Source organism: Podarcis pityusensis (genome assembly GCF_964106645.2).
Source record: "Podarcis pityusensis genome assembly, chromosome: 10".
Classification (NCBI taxonomy): Eukaryota; Metazoa; Chordata; class Lepidosauria; order Squamata; family Lacertidae; genus Podarcis; species Podarcis pityusensis.
Genome location: NC_138035.1, coordinates 73,251,834 through 73,269,050, shown reverse-complemented (window position 1 = coordinate 73,269,050; position 17,217 = coordinate 73,251,834). Strand labels below are relative to the sequence as shown.

General features: G+C 47.3%; 1 protein-coding gene across 1 annotated transcript in view; it reads left to right on the top strand.

Moving 5' to 3' along the window:
* Positions 1–9,358: 9,358 nt before the first annotated feature.
* The window catches only part of ELAPOR2 (endosome-lysosome associated apoptosis and autophagy regulator family member 2), a 92,776-nt gene continuing 84,917 nt past the window's right edge, over positions 9,359–17,217 (top strand). The window contains exon 1 of the mRNA XM_081023525.1: positions 9,359–9,742. Coding sequence (XP_080879651.1) covers positions 9,494–9,742 — 249 coding nt within the window. The 5' untranslated portion in view covers positions 9,359–9,493. The remainder of the gene's footprint in view (positions 9,743–17,217) is intronic.

Here is a 17,217-nt window from a genome sequence, read left to right as displayed (position 1 = left end):
TGTGGAGGGGCAGGAGGGTTGCCAAGGCACTGATGCCCTGCTCTTGACCGGCTGATTCATAGCCAACTACCTCTCTGGGTTGGGAGATATTTTCAGGCACCTAAGGAGAAGGCAGCCGGCACACCAAGTACCCTATTATGGTTGGAAAGAGGTGCTGCAGGCCTCCGGCTTCCACCTACAGATCCTGCAGCAACAGAAAACCCCAGTAAAAATATTCTTGCCAAAAGGAGGAAGGTTTAGAGCAGACCTATGTCAGAGCACATCTCTTTATTACAAGTGTGGAGCATCCAAACCAAAAGCTGTTCAGCTGCAGTCTGAGGTGGTCTGCCCACAACCAAATTTTGTATCATGTGTATGATGGCTCTGAATCAATGTTTTGGATAAATATCTTCCAATCCTTACTGTCACTCCAGTATATATTTACATGAATTTACTGTGTCACTGTGTTATTGCTGTTTGTTTGCCCAGAGTTTGTAAGTGCAGCTTTGTTTTGTGTAGCCATTGTTTAATTGGCTTTCAGTGTAGTTGGGCTGATCTATGTATGCGAGAGAAAGAAGAATAACAGAGAAGCAAACGGCAGCACATAGCCCTCATACACACTGAAATTTCATCCCATTATTTATTCCTTAATAATCTGGGAGGGAGGCAGTGGTGCCTTTCAGCTCTTCCTCCTGTGCTCCCTGACCGTACCCTTCTGTTGGAGAAAAGAGCCTTTCGCCTGATATTATACTACTCCAAGGGACCTCCAGAGTTTTTAAATCTACATGTATCTTGCCAAAACATCAACTCTCACTTGACACATAAGGTTCTCCGCAGAAGCAGCCTCCTATTAGTTCTCTATGGCATTTGTGATAAATGTCCTCATAGAGGCTGACTCACCTGTCCTCTTTGCACTGTGGATTTAAGCTTTGACTGGAGCTGGATGATGGTTTTTTAAACAGGAAGAATCCTCTTCTCCTCCAGTAACAGCATGTAAATCTCAACATGTAATGCCATCATCCTGGGTGAGAGCTTCCCTGGTTGAGCTTCCCTGGTTGCGCAAACTCCCAGGGGCTGAGGCAACCCCCCCCTGCAAGTATAAGCCCCCTCAATATACAGGGAGCATTTGACTCCACCCCTGGCTCCTCACAGCGTTGCAAGTGCAATGTCAGGGTGTTGTGTAACGTTGCGCACGGACCCCCTCAAACCTCCTAAGGTGATTACGCCCCTGTGTGTCACACATCAAGATTGACCAGATATTTCTAGGATAAATGGAAGGAGGAGACTGGGGGCTGCTGCTTTTGCCTTTTTTAATGCATAAGGGGAAATCCTCACCCCCCCCCCCAGGAAACTCAGGCATGATTTGCCAACCTATTTTGAGTACAGCTTGCACCCATGTAACCTACTTGGCTTATTTAGGTCTGCCTCTTGCATGCAGACTTGCATTGTGGAGGACTGGAGGCACTTGGGAGAAGATTTCAGGGATTTTGGAAGCCATTTTGACTAAGGGCTGTAGGACTGGAATTCAGGGCAGGCGCAGCTCACCAAGTTATGTGGAAAGGAAGAGCCTTTGTTATCTCATTATTACCTTCGAGTCTCTCAAATCCATATGAAGAGAGGAGCATATTTAAAATGAATTTGTGTGTGTTTTCAATGATAGCTGCTATTCCTAGCATACGATAAAGCTGTGATCAGGCAATCCATTTGATGCCAGTCTGTCCTGCTGAGACTCTTTCCTTATCTCAGTAGTCCTGCCTTTTGGGGTAGGGAGGCTGGATGGATAGAAGAAGACTTTAGCTCAGTCGGTCACTATTTTGGACTCTCTGGTTAGACCTGGGGAAACTTGCACTGAAATAAGTTTGCAACCTTGAAGGGAATCTCACTCAGTTCTTCCAAGTAAGTATGCACAAAATTACAGACTTAGACTGAAAAAATTACATATGAATTTTTGAATCTGTGTTCTTGGAAAACACGGGGGGTGTAGGAAGAACTCCTGAAGTTGTCAGAGCAAATTACATCTGCATTTCCTGTCAGATTGCCTTCTGTTCTGGGATGTTGTCATAAAAATACAGCTCCCTGAGAGAGTCAGTAAATCAAACAAATACAAGCAAAAGATTTGCTGTTGTTAAAATAGTTCTACATTCTTCTCTACCCGAATGCTCCTACAACACTCATGCTCAATGGGCTGCAATCCAAAAGGTCTTAAAGGTGTGCAAGGTGCTTTGATGCACCTACTAAGACTTCCCTTTAAAAAACAACAAACTGTTTTAAACTTTTGTTTAAAGGAAATTGCTCCCATTGTCAGAGACAGTATATCTCTGAGTCCCACTTGCTGGCACCACGAGCGGAGAGAGCGATGTTGCTGTCCAGTCCCACTTGCGGGCTTCCCATAAATGTGGTTGGTCCCTTGCGAGAACATGATGCTGGACCAGGTGGGGCTTGGCCTGACGCAGCAGGACTCTTCTTCTGTTCTTAAGTTAAAAACAAGAAGGGGGGGGGGGGAGAAAGCACAACAAATGAGGGGAGCTAAATTACAAAGCGAAAAAATGAATCCTGAAATGGGCAAACAGTGCAATGGAAGAAAGGAAACAAAATAACTCTGCCCAAAATCAAAGTTGTAGTTAAACAACAGAGAAAATACAGAACTTGGTCAGAACACCTTTGGCAGAAGCTCCTTATACTGTATCTGTTCCACCTTAAAGCCTCTCTGAACTTCAGGATGGTGGCATATGGAATATATGTAGAATAAAGCTCTCTAGTCGTAGTGTAACTGTTCTGAATTAGGACTTCAGCCATGAAGCTTCCTTCTTGGGCCAGCAACCATCTCTTCGCCTGACCTGCCTCATCTCAGAGGGTCGCTGTGAACATAAAATGGGAGAGAGGAAGAATCCTGCACACCCCTCTGAGTGCCTTACATGAGTACATTAAATGTGCCATTTCCTCTTGTCACATCAAGATTGCTGTTGTCTCTTTCTGTCTTTCTATGGGCCCAATCCACAGTGGCCACTTGCCAGCCAGTTTTGCCTGCAGGTTTATTCTTTGCAGGGATTGAACCTGCCCCGCTTTCTCATTAAGACTGAGTTTCATTAAGAGGGGCGTAGAAAATAAAGTCCACTTAATTAAAATGTGCTGCAGTTTATGTACGCTTGCCTTGAGTTATAGGCCTATAAAAAGGTAGGTGGTTATTTTTAAAATGTTTTCCTCATTAATTTATAAAGCATATTTGGGGAGCTGTAAACAGTTTTACAGCAAAATTAAACCGGATCTGCGACTGCACATCCAACAGGATGCGTTCTGTTGCCCCAAGCGAGCGCTTCTGGGGAGTGACACCATAACTGCGGCTCTGAAGGAGGTCACATCCCTGAAGGCCCTGAGGACTGAGGACTGTGAAGCATTCAGCTCAGGGAGGCTGCCTGGGGCACCTGGCCTGACTCACAGCTGGCTGGCAGCTCCATCTCCAAGGGAGGACTTCAGGGCACAGAATTAGCAGCTGAGGGATGGGCAAGACAAGTCAGTGGAGAAGAGGGTCTGAGCTGTGAAGCATGGTGGAGTTTTACACTCCTCAATCCTCCCTCTGTGCTCTAATCTCTTCTGACGCCAGCATGGGTGAGAGGCTGGAACTGAAGCTCAAGTTGCCCATGGGAGCCAGCATGCAGGAATCTTTTCGCCCAACATGGGGCTCAAACTCATGAACCTGAGATTAAGAGTCTTATGCTCTACCGACTGAGCTATCCCAGCAGTAGGGTGTATACGGATGTGATAATACAACCTTGTTGTGGCAATCTTGCGGGTCTGAGAGCAGCTGAGGGAGCACATACTTCTACATCCCTAATAGAACTAGTGCTTCTAATAAAAGAGAACTAGAAGGAGCAAACACAAATATTTTATGTGCAAAGGAATCTCACATCCCAGAGAAGGGAACGAGGGAGAACTCGCCTAAAACACCACCAGACATTACAATTAGCTGAGCAGTTATCACTGAGGATGTTGATCTCTGCAGCAGCAGCTGAAGAAAGAGTTTAATTGGAAATCAGCATCATATACTGTACTGATTGCCAGTTGCTTCATGTAATTTTAAAGTACTAAAAAAACCCAACCCAACCTATTTGCAGAACCTCTCCCCCCAGCGTGGTGGTGAATAGGCTATGAAAAAGCCAGATCCTGCATTTCGTGCCCAAATGTTAAAAATCTCAGTCCTTTTCTCTCCCTGGAAGCAAAACACCACGAATTCGCGGTACTCTATTCCAGCAGTTGTGGTGTATCTTCCAGGCATTTGAACTGTGGGGACAGAGGTGGCCCCCATTCACTTCAGAGTAGTAGAAAGCTTTCTAATGAATCTATACAAACAGCAAATCATGTTTTAATTTTTTTCCTGAAGTGTCCAGGAAAGGTTGCCTTGGGATGGTGGTGTGCTTGGGAGGAAGAAAAAGCCCCTGAACCATTTACACATAGAAAATGAGAAGGGACGGCTGGAACACTTCTCCCCAACATCAAGTTCTCTGTGCGGAGGGGGGAGTCAGCAATTCACACCCCACCCTTCTTGTCTGATGTCACACAGCCCAGGAAAAACGTCATCTGGTTGTCATCATAGTTACGTAGAGAAGAGAATTTTAGCAAGAGGTTTTCTCAACCTCCATATCTTATGACAAGAAAATCAGCACCCTCTGAAATTTCATTCCCCCCCCCCCGCCCCCATGATAAAGCCATGTCCTAGTGTAACTTCCAACAATATAGTATCTCCTGTTCTATTTTTCAAATAAATATTCTAATGATAGATGATAATGGAGTTTTGGTAGGGTTGACATGGGCATTTTTAATCCTCAATCTTTCTTTAAGGAAAAAAAATCATTTGACTGTTCCCTCACCTCAAGCAGGATGTATCATTTCCTGATATTTTTCACTCCTTATCTAGAATTCATCCCGCTGACCCTCCTGATATTTCTGGTGAGTGTGCAGTGAGTTTATCCCTCACAAAATGTCAGAAAGAAAATGCCTCAGGAAAGCACAAAGGTTTTGAGTTTCACTCGCCTGATAGGGTTAGCAGTAAAAGGTTAATGGTTTCTCTCACCCTTTTTTGTTGGCTAAGGCACCATAATGCCATCCTAGAGACCAAGCTAATCTTGGAGCAGCTGCTAATGGTTTTCTTCTAAACATGAAGACATCTGCTTAGATTCCCCTTTTCAGTTGTGTGTTGGGTATAAACATCAGATCAGAGGAAAATATGATACAGCCACTTTTATGCCACTGTTAGTTCACAACATATGGCTTAGTTGGGGGATGGGCAGATCACCCCCCCCCATTTGTGTTGCTTTCATATTTGTTCATTCATAAGTCAGTTTCGTACCATTTCTGCATTAATTTACAAATGTTTAAAAATGCTTGAAACTTCATATTTAAATACATATTTTAATCAGTATATATATAATTGTGCGTGCTTTTAATGTAAAATACATTTAGATATGCACTTTATCTCAATGTATGCATTTCCAAACCCATTTTTATCCTAAAATGCACATTTTAAACACATTTTGGCCTCTTTATTGAGCTATAAGAAAAATTGGGACAGGGTAATTATGTTCTGAAGGGACGCGGGTGGCGCTGTGGGTAAAAGCCTCAGCGCCTAGGGCTTGCCGATCGAAAGGTCGGTGGTTCGAATCCCTGCAGCGGGGTGCGCTCCCGCTGCTTGGTCCCAGCGCTTGCCAACCTAGCAGTTCGAAAGCACCCCCGGGTGCAAGTAGATAAATAGGGACCGCTTACCAGCGGGAAGGTAAACGGCGTTCCGTGTGCTGTGCTGGCTCGCCAGATGCAGCTTGTCACGCTGGACACGTGACCCGGAAGTGTCTCCGGACAGCGCTGGCTCCCGGCCTCTAGAGTGAGATGAGCGCACAACCCTAGAGTCTGTCAAAACTGGCCCGTACGGGCAGGGGTACCTTTACCTTTACCTTTAATTATGTTCTAGGTGGGACATGGGTGGCGCTGTGGTCTAAACCACAGAGCCTAGGGCTTGCCGATCAGAAGGTCGGCGGTTCAAATCCCTGCAACGGGGTGAGCTCCTGTTGCTCGGTCCCAGCTTGTGCCAACCTAGCAGTTCGAAAGCACGTCAAAGTGCAAGTAGATAAATAGGTATCGCTCCGGCGGGAATGTAAACGGCGTTTCCGTGCGCTGCTCTGGTTTCACCAGAAGTGGCTTAGTCATGCTGGCCACATGACCTGGAAAAACTGTCTGCGGACAAACGTCGGCTCCCTTGGCCAGTAAAGTGAGATGAGTGCCACAACCCCAGAGTCTTTTGCGACTGGACTTAACTGCCAGGGGTCCTTTACCTTTTAATTATGTTCTGATTGTCCTGTTAGGCTAGAAGGTACACATAAGAACAATCCGAAGCCTGGGGCTTTGTATACATGGAGAAATGCACTTGTTTAGCTGATACATACATACATACATACACTTGGCTGATAGCCTAGCAAAATGTACTGTGTGTTAGGCAGGCAGCCAAGCCCCCTGTAGGCCAGGCTGGGGTTGTGGGGAAGGACAGTCTGCTGGGACTGAACCCCTTCTTCCAACTGTTTAATGTGTACATGGGCAGAAGTGCTGTGGGTGGGGTCCTAACTGGTGACAACCCAGGAAAGCCCTGAAACCAGTCTGCATGTCAGGGGTAGGTAGCTAACATGGTACCCTCTAGATTCTCCTGGACTACAACCCCCACTATCCCTGACCATAGGACGTGGGGCTGATGGGACTTGTAATCCAACACTATCTGAAGGGCACTGTGTTGGGTACCCCTGAGGGAGGGGGCTGGGCCATGGCCTGAATAGCTGGCAACTATGATGTCACAGGGGCTCACAAAGATATGGTTGCCAGTGGATCAGCAGGGCGGGGAATGGTCTAGCCTGTTCTGGTACTTAAAAAAAAGATATGGTGGTTTTCCAAACAAATTTTTTTATTCCATACTATTTAAATTATGCAACAATGGGAACAGAGAAGCGGGGATGGACTGAAAGGGAGGAGGAGGAAGCAAGAGGAGGAAGTAAGGAAACTCAAGCGTCTCAGCTACACCAAGGAGTTACCAATATCCCCAGGTCACTAAGCACAAGTTTCAGTAAACTCAGACACGAACACAGCCATGTGTGCGTCTTCTTGCTGTTCTTGCCTGTAGGCTCCAAGTTCATAGGAGGACAGAGAATGTAACTCTGTGATCCTGTATTGTACTCAAGGTAGAAAGGTCTCCTTCCAGTGGTGCAGCATTAACTGTTTTGCCACAAACAAAGCAGAGAAGATCCATTGCTCTTGAATTGAAAAAAGGTTTCATATGGAGAGTATAAAATCACAATAGATAGACATCTTTAAACCACAAAGAGGACTAGGTTGGTGATAACCAGGACTTCTGCCCAAAAATGGTTTTTTGCCAAGCATGCCCGTATGGAGAGGATATATTAAATACCTGCATCGTTGATTATAGTTGGGAGGCAGGCATCCGTTTTATTGTTGAAGCAGACATGCTTCTACATCTAGCAAGGACCATGCAATAGAAGGAAGCACTACTTTCCATAGCCCTGGTGACTTTAAAAGCACTTTGATCTGGTCGGTGTAGCTTTTCATGGCACAGAGATGAGCACTGTCATCTGCTAATGTTTGTAGATCAAGCTTTTATTAAAGCTGCACAAGAGCAGAGTCCAGTAGAAAAGTGGGCAACATGGAGCTTTCTCTTATCAGCATGAGAACATCTGCAGGATAAATAGCAGCTGCATGGATGCTCATGGGGTGTCTGCCTAAGGCTTAAAAGTAAGTTGTGGTAAACTCAAGCAAACTCAGAGGGCATGGAGGATTATTACAGAAGTTGCCAAGAATCTGAGTACTTTTCTGGAGTTTTAACAGCGTTTTCAAAACACATTGTGCTATAAAAACAGGTGCACTTCAATTCCCATTGCGAAGCATGACATCACTGTTAAAATCTCATGGGAGCTGAGTAAGGAAAACATTGACTTAATCCTGTGGGCAAATAGTGCAAGAAGCAGAGAGCTTTGTTTACTTGCAAGACATGCAGCCTCATCCTATGCAAAGTGAAGTGTGCCTACTCTGTTGAATCCATGGGCTCAGGTGCCCCAAACTCTGTCTGGTTTGCAGCTTTAGAGTTTGGCTAAAGCAGAGGTGAGAACCTGTGGCCCTCCAGTGGTTTCTGGACCACCTTCTCCATCTTTCCTGATCATGGTTCTGCTGGGGGAACTGGAGTCCAGCAACATCCTGTGGGAAATGTGTTCTCCTGGGTGAAAGGAAGCCATGGATAAGGGAGACTCCAGGGTGAAACTGCTGAAGTGAATCAAGGTTCTGAGTAAATACTTGTGCCTTTGAGTGCTCCAAAGCACCATAGAAGTGTTGAGTATCTATCATTATTCCAGGAACTGGTGCAGCCTTTCCCAAGGGGTCCCAAGGGACACACTCCCTGCCAGGCAAGTGGGCACAGACTGCAGCTGAGAAGAATGAGTGACATTTTACAAAGTCCTCAATTCAAATCTTGCTTTGTCACACCCACGCTTTCTCATACATACATCCATAATTTTATTTGTTCAATAACTACAAACATAACAAAAGTAATCGTGAGTAACAAATAAAATATCAGCAAGTACACAATGAAATGGAACATTTCCACCTAAGATTTAAAATTAAGATACCAGAAAATTGTATCAATACCAGCAATGCACGAACAAAACCCTTTAAATAAGGCCCCAGCCCAGGGGTCTCAGTCTATGGGAATCGTGCAAACCCACAGAGTAACATGGGCTCCCAATCTGTGGCCCACGGGCTTCATTCAGCAAGGCTGCGGATTTTCGACGGAAGACGGCACATCCGACGCGTTAAGTATTCACACTGATTTTTAATTATGCTTGTGCCGCTTTCATTTCTTCCATCTTAGTGTATTACAGTTTGAAGTCTATGGAACTCCATAAAAACAAGACCCCATTTAGCCGGGCGCATTAAAGATGCTACAGCAGGTGCTGGTCCAGGCAAGATTCTGTCGTTACCGGAGACCCCCCGGCTGCCTCCAACTGCGAGCAGAAGCGCAGGAGCCCCAGCCGAGGTTGCTCTCCGGCTCCCCCTCCTCGCTGCTCCCCGAGGACCCCCCGCGCTTTCCCCGGCCCGCCGCGCCCTCGAGGGCCCCCTCTCCTCCTCGGCCGGACAGGTGCGCCTCGGGGAGCCGGCGCGGCGCGGCGCGTCTTCGGGGCGGCGTGCCCGGGGCGGCGGAGCGGCGGGAGGCGCCGCCGGATGGGGCGGCCGCGGGAGCGCGGAGCAGCGGGCTGCGGCGGCGCCTGCGCACTGCGCCCTGCGCGCCCCTTTCCCCCTCCCGTGCCGGGCTCGGCCCGCCCCGCTGGCGACGCCACGAAGAGCGAGCGAGCAGGTGGCGCGCCCGGCCGCCGCTCCGTTTCTCCGGGCTGGGAGGAGGAGGAGGAGGACCAAGGCGAGCCTGCGCCTGAAATGCGCGCCGGCGCCGGGAAGAGAGCAGGAGAGGCTCCCGGCGGGGATGGGGCGTCGTCGGGGGCGAGCGGCGAGCGGGCGCGGGCTTGAGTCGGGCTCGGCGGCCAGAAGCCCGGCCAGGAGCTGCCTCGGTGCCAGGATGCGGCGGCGGCGGCGCTGCTGCTGTGCCTGGACGGGCGCCGCGCCGGCCCCGAGCATCCTCCTGTGGTGCCTGGGCGGATGGGCTCTGCTGGGCTGCCGGAGCGCCGAGGCGGTGGCGGCTTCGTCCATCCTGCAGCTGCCTCAGTGCCAGGAGGTGAGATGCGGGCGCTGCTTCTTCTTCTTCTTCTTCTCCTCCTCTCTCCCTCTCTCCCTCCCCGTCGGGCAGACAGAGCCGCGCAGTTGGGGAGCCCAGCCCAAGGCGGCCAGGAGGCGCCGCGCCCCCCGCTCTCCAGCTCGCTCTCCTCCGGCAAGTAGGAAGTTGGTCTGGCGAGAAGCGAAGGGGCCGCGCCCCTCGCTGGGATATCCATCCCCTCGAAGTATCCGCGCTTCTGGCCCAAGGAGGGGAGATCCCACATAAGCGCTGGGGCACTAAGAGGATTTCAGATAGGGCTTTTTAGGGGGAAAGCGCTCCATGTCTGTGAACTCGGGCTGCTTCCAGGCGCCGTGTTCCCGGCGAGTTCTTCCCGATTTGTTTCCGCGGAGACTAGACCTGAGCTACTTTAGACGAGCGTTTGTCCGGATTCATTTTCAGGGGAGATGGATGATGTCGTTGCACCGAAGCAGGTGTGGCCTCACACTTTTCTTGAGAGGTGGGACTGAGTTTGCTGTGCAAGAGCGACAGCAATTGTGCAGCTTGAATCGGGTGGCGTGTGATCGAGTTATACCCCAAAATAGCGACAGCAAGAAAGCGCACTTCCTAATGCTTGCAATAAGCAAGTTAGCCGATTAGTATTACTGTATTAGTATTCTCATTTTGCGGATAAAAAGCGGAGGCTGTGGGGTCGCCCCTCTCCCCTGTGCCATTTGCAGTAGGAGCATCGTGACACGTAGAAATTAAGCGAGCAAGGAGATAAATGGACCGGGGTGAGGGAGCAGCTCCTGCTGAATTTCTGGGTGTTAGGAGCAGAGCCAGCAAAAACGGTGGCATCCTTAGAGATCGAAAAGTCCTCGTGCTTGTCTAGCAGCACAAAGCGAACACGCGTCTGCTCAGAAGTCAGGCCTATCGAATCTAATGGGCTTTGCTCCAGGAATGGGTGTGCGCGATTGCTGCTGGATCACTTCATAACTGAGGTGCGATTTTAATTGAAATCTTCCTGGTTCTTGGCTCCTGTTCTAAGGAGCCAGCTGCACACGGCAACTAAGCAGATGCCGTGAGACCTCGATGGGCTTTCTAAAAATTAAAATCAACTCTCTCTCTCTTTGTGCGTGTTTAGCTTTGGACAGAGGAGCTTGAGGGAGTGCTTAACCCTTTCCCTGATGACTGTTGTATTTTCTGAGTTTAACAGTCTTCTCCAGCAGCTTTTCACCTCTGTAGTGCCTGTTACCCTGGTATAAATTAATCTGGAACTCATGTGGGTGGGAGATGCATTCAGCGTGTGTGTTATTTTGGAAGGAAGGAAGGAAGGAAAGAGACTTAAGTATCCTCATCTTCCTTAAAGGTTGCTTTTTCCAAAATCACAACCTCCTGAACCTGCTTTTTATTAATCGCAATAAAGCAATACTTTTTAAAAATATGTGCTTGTACATAATACAAACTTTCCCTGTAACTATGTCTGCTCATTTATGGAGACACAGCCAGAGCCATCCTCAACAAATGTTGCTTTCACGGTTGGCTGCCCAACACCAGACCTGGGCAGACTTCACGTCTATAGGATCTACTTTACCTATATGATAGGGTCCCCAAAGCCCACTCACCAGACCCAGGTGCACCCCATGAGCTACACACTAGGGGGACATGTATGTACAAATCTTTATTTGAGTTACTTGAGATCAGGGCTTCTAATATGAGGGGAGGTGGGTGCTGCTTTTTGGTGCTGCTACTGCTAAACAATTGGGAATCAGAAACACTTGTTGACCTACTGCAAATCAGATCCAGATTGTCTCCTGCCCACCTTCTGCACTATGGGATCTAGTGCATTTGCCAGGATCCCATGCTTGGAATGCAAATAGCTCCCTCTGGGAGGAGAGTTGCTCCCTAGTGCCCTCTGCAGCATTATGGCAGAGGTTTCTGGGGCATCCCCCTGGCACTGAATTCAGTGACGCCCTCAATCCCATTGCTATGCTAAGCAGTGTGGGTTTCTCGTGCAAGCCCTGGGCCTGAGGTTTTGCTTGTTTACTTTGTTAGATCTGTGAAAAGGACCAAGAGGGCTTGAGCTTGGCTTTTCACTTTTCTCTTCACATTTGAAACCTCTCTTCATCAGCTCTTCCAGAGAACTCAAGATGGCATACATTTGTTCTCACAGCAATCCTGTAAGATAAGTTTGGTGAAAAGCACCGGAAGCTGCCTTTCACCAAGAAATCTTTGTCCATATAGCTTAATGTTGTCTGCACTGACTGGTAGCAGGTTGCAGACAGGGGTTTCTCCCAGCCCTACTTGGAGATGTTGAGGATTGAACCTGGGACCTCTTTCACGCAAAACAGATGCTCTACCACTTAGCTAGGTTAAAGGTAAGTTGGGCTGAAGCCTGCCTTGCCATAGACCAGGGTCTCCCAAACTTGAGTCTCCAGCTGTTTTTTTGGACTACAACTCCCATCATCCCTAGCTAGCAGGACCAGTGGTCAGGGATGAAGGGAACTGAAGTCCAAAAACAGTTGAAGACCCAAGTTTGGGAAACCCTGTTCTAGACGATGCACTGAGTATCCTGACTGAGGCAGGATTTGAAACCTTATTTCCTAGCTCCTAGTTCCAAATTCTATCCACATTGGCTCCACAAGGTATTATTACACTTATGGGCTTGCCATATGTACATATCTTTTTCATCTGATGCAGCTGATGAGGTAAGCTGTCCATTCAAAACGGGCAGGACGCACACTAAACCACTCAGCTCAGCCTTCTTCACTCTTGGGACTGCGGATGTTTTTGGATGACCTTTGGCTAAGTTGGTTGGGGCTGATGCGAGCTCTAGGGCAACAACATCCAGTGGGCAGGCGATGCTTTCAAAGGGCAGCTCCGCCCCCTCCTGATTGTCTGGCTGTGAAGTCCTTCACGGTGTGCCATTGGTTGATTGACAGGTGGGCAGCCTCAGCCATCTGTCAGATTTGGCCTGTCAGGGATTGAGGAGATAAGGATCTGGTCGGCCTGCCAGAAAAAAAAGTTCCCCAGCCCTGGCCTACAAGGAGCTGCAACCATTTCCTCCTTTGCAACATTTGAGTGCTGATAGGATCTTCTGTGCTGTGCCTGCAGAAGTCCAAGGGGAAACCGCTGGTGTCTTCCGTTAAAAGGTTCAAGAGGCAGGGGCTGGGAAGCAATTCTCTGCCAAAGAGAGCTTCTGCCGATTGCAGTAGACAATAGTGGGCTAGATGGATAAATAGCCTGACTCAATATAAGGCAGTTTCAGAAATGCCCACTCTCACTGAAGAGTCTCTGACAGGCTGTGCTGCGTGCTCAATTTATATTGGGAAAATGTTCCATGGCTGCCTCTGCAGGGTCTTTTCTGTGGTGGCACAAAGAGTTGAAAATTATTCCTGAAGGGAATTGGCTTATTTCTCTTTCTCCTCCTCGTTCAGAGAAAAGCTAAGGCATTCTTATTTCACCCAGATTATGACACTGCTGAAAAATAAATAAAATGGAAACTGAATCCCCCCCCCTGTTGTTAATGTTGACGTTTTGATTAATTCTGTATTGGTATTTTGATTTGGGAATATTTTGAATATATTTTAGACAGTTGGCTTATGCAGGATGTTCGGCAGAAGCACAGGGCTATGTACTCAGAAATAAGCTCCGTGGAGGTCCATGGGCCCTACTCTCCAGTAAATGTGCATCGCAGCCTTACAGAGCAACAGAAGCCTCTACTCTACCCTTCTGGATGGTGTCTGGATGGTGTCTGGATTTGATGTGGGTGTCCCTGCGCTTGGCTCCGCTCTCCTGCCACTCGATGGCCCTTGTGGCCCTCTCCTGGACTCGATGGCCCTTGTGGTCTCTTCCAACTCTATGATTCTATGATTCTAAGGGCCCCTGCTAGGCCTGCTGGCAAGCCCTCTAAAGGGAGCTTTTGGGAGGCAGGGAGGGGGTGAAGCTGGGCTGGCCGAGAATCTCCCAGATCCTCAGCCAGTCCACTTACCAATTATGTGCCCAACTTTGACTTCTCTGCTGCTCTGGCCAGAGCAATTGCCGCTTCTGCCCTGCCCAGTGCAAACGGCAGAGTTTCAGAGATGTTGGCGGCTCCCCTGCAATGTTCACCTCTGCTGTTTCTGACCAGGAGTTGTTATTATTTATTAAATTTATACACCACCCTTTATCAAGAGATCCCAAGGCGGTTGACAGAATAAAATACAGTGGTATCTCAGGTTAAGAACTTAATTCGTTTCGGAGTTCCATCCTTAACCTGAAACTGTTCTTAACCTGAAGCACCACTTTAGCTAATGGGGCCTCCTGCTGCTGTCGCACCACTGGAGCAAAATTTCTGTTCTCATCCTGAAGCAAAGTTCTTAACCCGAGGTAATATTTCTGGGTTAGCGGAGTCTGTAACCTGAAGCGTATGTAACCTGAAGCGTATGAAACCAGAGCTACCACTGTACAAGATAAAACACAAGTAAATAATTAAACCAAAAGGTTGTAGGATATTAATCTCTGTATAAAGCCAGTTCCCGGGTTGTTCCACACCCGTCTCAAGTGATCAAGAAGCAGAGCCCAGGGTGGGACTCTACAGAGAAAAGGATATGGATATGCAGATAAATACTAGCTTGGTTTTCAGTCGTGTCCATTTGGCTCTACCAAAAGAAATAAAGAAACTTCAAAACAGATTGCATCTCCAGCACTGGAACCTGAAGTGAGTCCTTAGCTCCCTTCCTTGCCATTCTTTTTGCTTTATTGTGGGTATTTTAGTAGTAAATCAGCAAACCAACCAAGAGTATAAAGCCCACTGTAGTTCCTGCTTTAACAATACAGTACTTCACGAGTCGTCCTGTTCTGCCTCCTCCAAGCAATTCTTTATGTTTCTTAATAACCAGTTATCTGAAGAGAAGCCATAGCAAGCAATTTGTTTTTGCCCTGGATCAAGTGAAAGTCAAGTTTTGAGGTCTGGCGGACATGCATGCTGAACTCAGCAACTTTCTGGAATAAAATAGTTTGGGGAAATGTTGAGGTCTTTCTCTGCCTATCTGTTGCTTTCATGGCCGGTGTGTTGAGTTTTCAAGGCCTTTTGACCTTGTAGCAGTTTGAAAAGGAGGCAAACTTGTCATACTAGCAAAAGATTTTAGACTGTAGCAAGCTGGTGCTAAGACATAATATACATGTTAACACACGCACATTCTTTCTCCCCAGAGTTTGATCATTTTTTGTTTGTTTTTAAATGATACTGCCTTCAAATGATATCCCTCTTCCCAAAGGATAGAAAGTGGAATTGAGGGTGGGAGTGGGGGAAAGAGACTGATGGGCAGGTCCGGTTGTCTGTTGTTACTCAGCAAACACTTGTGATAAATGAATGGCAGGAGCAGGAGAATGAACAAAGGGGGAAAGTTGACCATTTCAGCTGATACTAAATTTCCTGCAGCAGTTGCAGTGACTATTAAGCCAAGTCAAAATCCAAACTTGTACATTTAAAAAAATAACATCTCTATCTATCATCTCTCTCTCTCTCTCTCTCTCTCTCTCTCTCTCTCTCTCTCTAACTTTCTATATCTCTATCATCTATCATCTATCTATCTATCTATCTATCTATCATCATCTATCATCTATATCTATCTATCTATCTATCTATCTATCATCTATATCTATCTATCAATCATCTATCTATCTATCTATCTCTGTGAGTTGAGGGAGGAGTTAGCAGCCAGCAGCAAACTTAGCTCATTGCTGCATCTGGGAGCTTGCAACCAAGAGCTCTCAAACCAGGGCATTTGTGAGGGCGTTTAGTGGGAGAGTTTGAGGCGGAGGCCAAGAGTAGTGTCTCTCGGTGTGAGACGGGTGAGCTCCCCTTGCTCTGTCCCAGCCCCTGCCAACCTAGCAGTTCGAAAGCACACCAGTGCAAGTAGATAAATAGGTACCGCTGTGACAGGAAGGTAAACGGTGTTTCCTTGTGCTCTCATTTCCGTCACAGTGTCCCATTGCGCCAGAAGCGATTTAGTCATGCTGGTCACATGGCCTGGAAAGCTGACTGTGGACAAACGCCAGTTCTCTTGGCCTGGAGCGAGATGAGCGATGCATCCCCATAGTTGCCTTTAACTGGAATAAACTGTCCAGGGGTCCTTTACCTTTACATTTTAACAGCAACACCAGAACTTGCAGCGTACTAAGTGAGGAATAATCCTCATTAATGAATGTCTTTTTCTAGTCACTCTGCGATAGATGTTCTGTCTCCTGTTCCAGTACATATATTGATATCTGAAGCAGCTCTTAAGGAGGCAAGTTAGGAGAATTAGCATCTAAATCAGATGTGATAAAGCACAATATATTCTACATCTACAGCAGAAGTTGAACTTGTTCCGAATAACTTCATGGCAAAGTCAACTAGCAATTCATACTTTCAAATGAGGCCCCCTATCCATGTTTTATACTTATGTAACTCTCTAGTCTTTGCTTATACAAGGACCCACCATTATCCCTTTTTCTGGCAAGGAAGAGTAGGTGGATTGAGAGCCTGTTTTGACAGCAAAACTCCTACCCTATGACTAAGGGTACATATATATAAGCCAACACAATGTGCCATAGACTGCTAGCGTTGCCAATATGTTGAGCTGAATAAAAACTGTTGCATTTTTTTTTAAAGTTAGGCTGATAAGAAAGTAGATTGAAGATATTGTAAGAGTCATCATCAGTCTTAACAACTAATGCATAACTAAGCACACTGACTGCCAACACCTGTTGGGAACCCCCCTCCCCCCCTGGAATCCTGAACATTTGGGATTGCCACCTGCCTGGAGGTATTGGCCAGCTTTCTTTCTTTTTATCTTTTTTCTTTATTATCAAACTGTGACTTAAGAAGTGTGTTCCTGCCCCCTGCCCCCAGGAGAGAGCAAAGGCATGACCAAAGCAGAGCAGGTGAGTCAGGAGTGGAGCCTCATGGAATTGGATGCATCAGGTGCACCCCAAAGCATTGTGGGGTGGAGGCCGGGGCTTCTGGAAGTGGGCTTTCCTGCAGCAAACTCTTACACAATTAATCTTCTGGAATCGATAGAAGTGCAGACACACTACAATGTACATATACTTGAAAAGAGTTAGGCAAGTGAGCAGAGTGTACTGCCCTGCCTGGCAGAGGACAGCAATGACAAGAATTATTCTCAGTTAGGGAGAGGGAAACCCTCAGATCACTTAACTTCATCAGAAGACTTGGGAAAACCATGTCCCAACTCCCTGAATTGGATAATACAGTCACAGTGTTGCTTCCAAAAATGGTCACAGGAGCATATAAGCTCATTAGTTGTTAAAACTGAGTGGTATGAATGTATTTAGAGGCATGGGGAATGTTACTTCTTTGGCTTCTGGCAGTATTAGTGTGTGTGTGGGGGGGGGGAGTCCCTGTGGAAATGAGAGGCAAAGGAGAACCTGGGTGAGCAGGCAGAGGAGGTTTTCAATGAGGTTCCACCCCATGATTCATTTGAGATGACTAAAGAAGACACAGGGAGACTTGG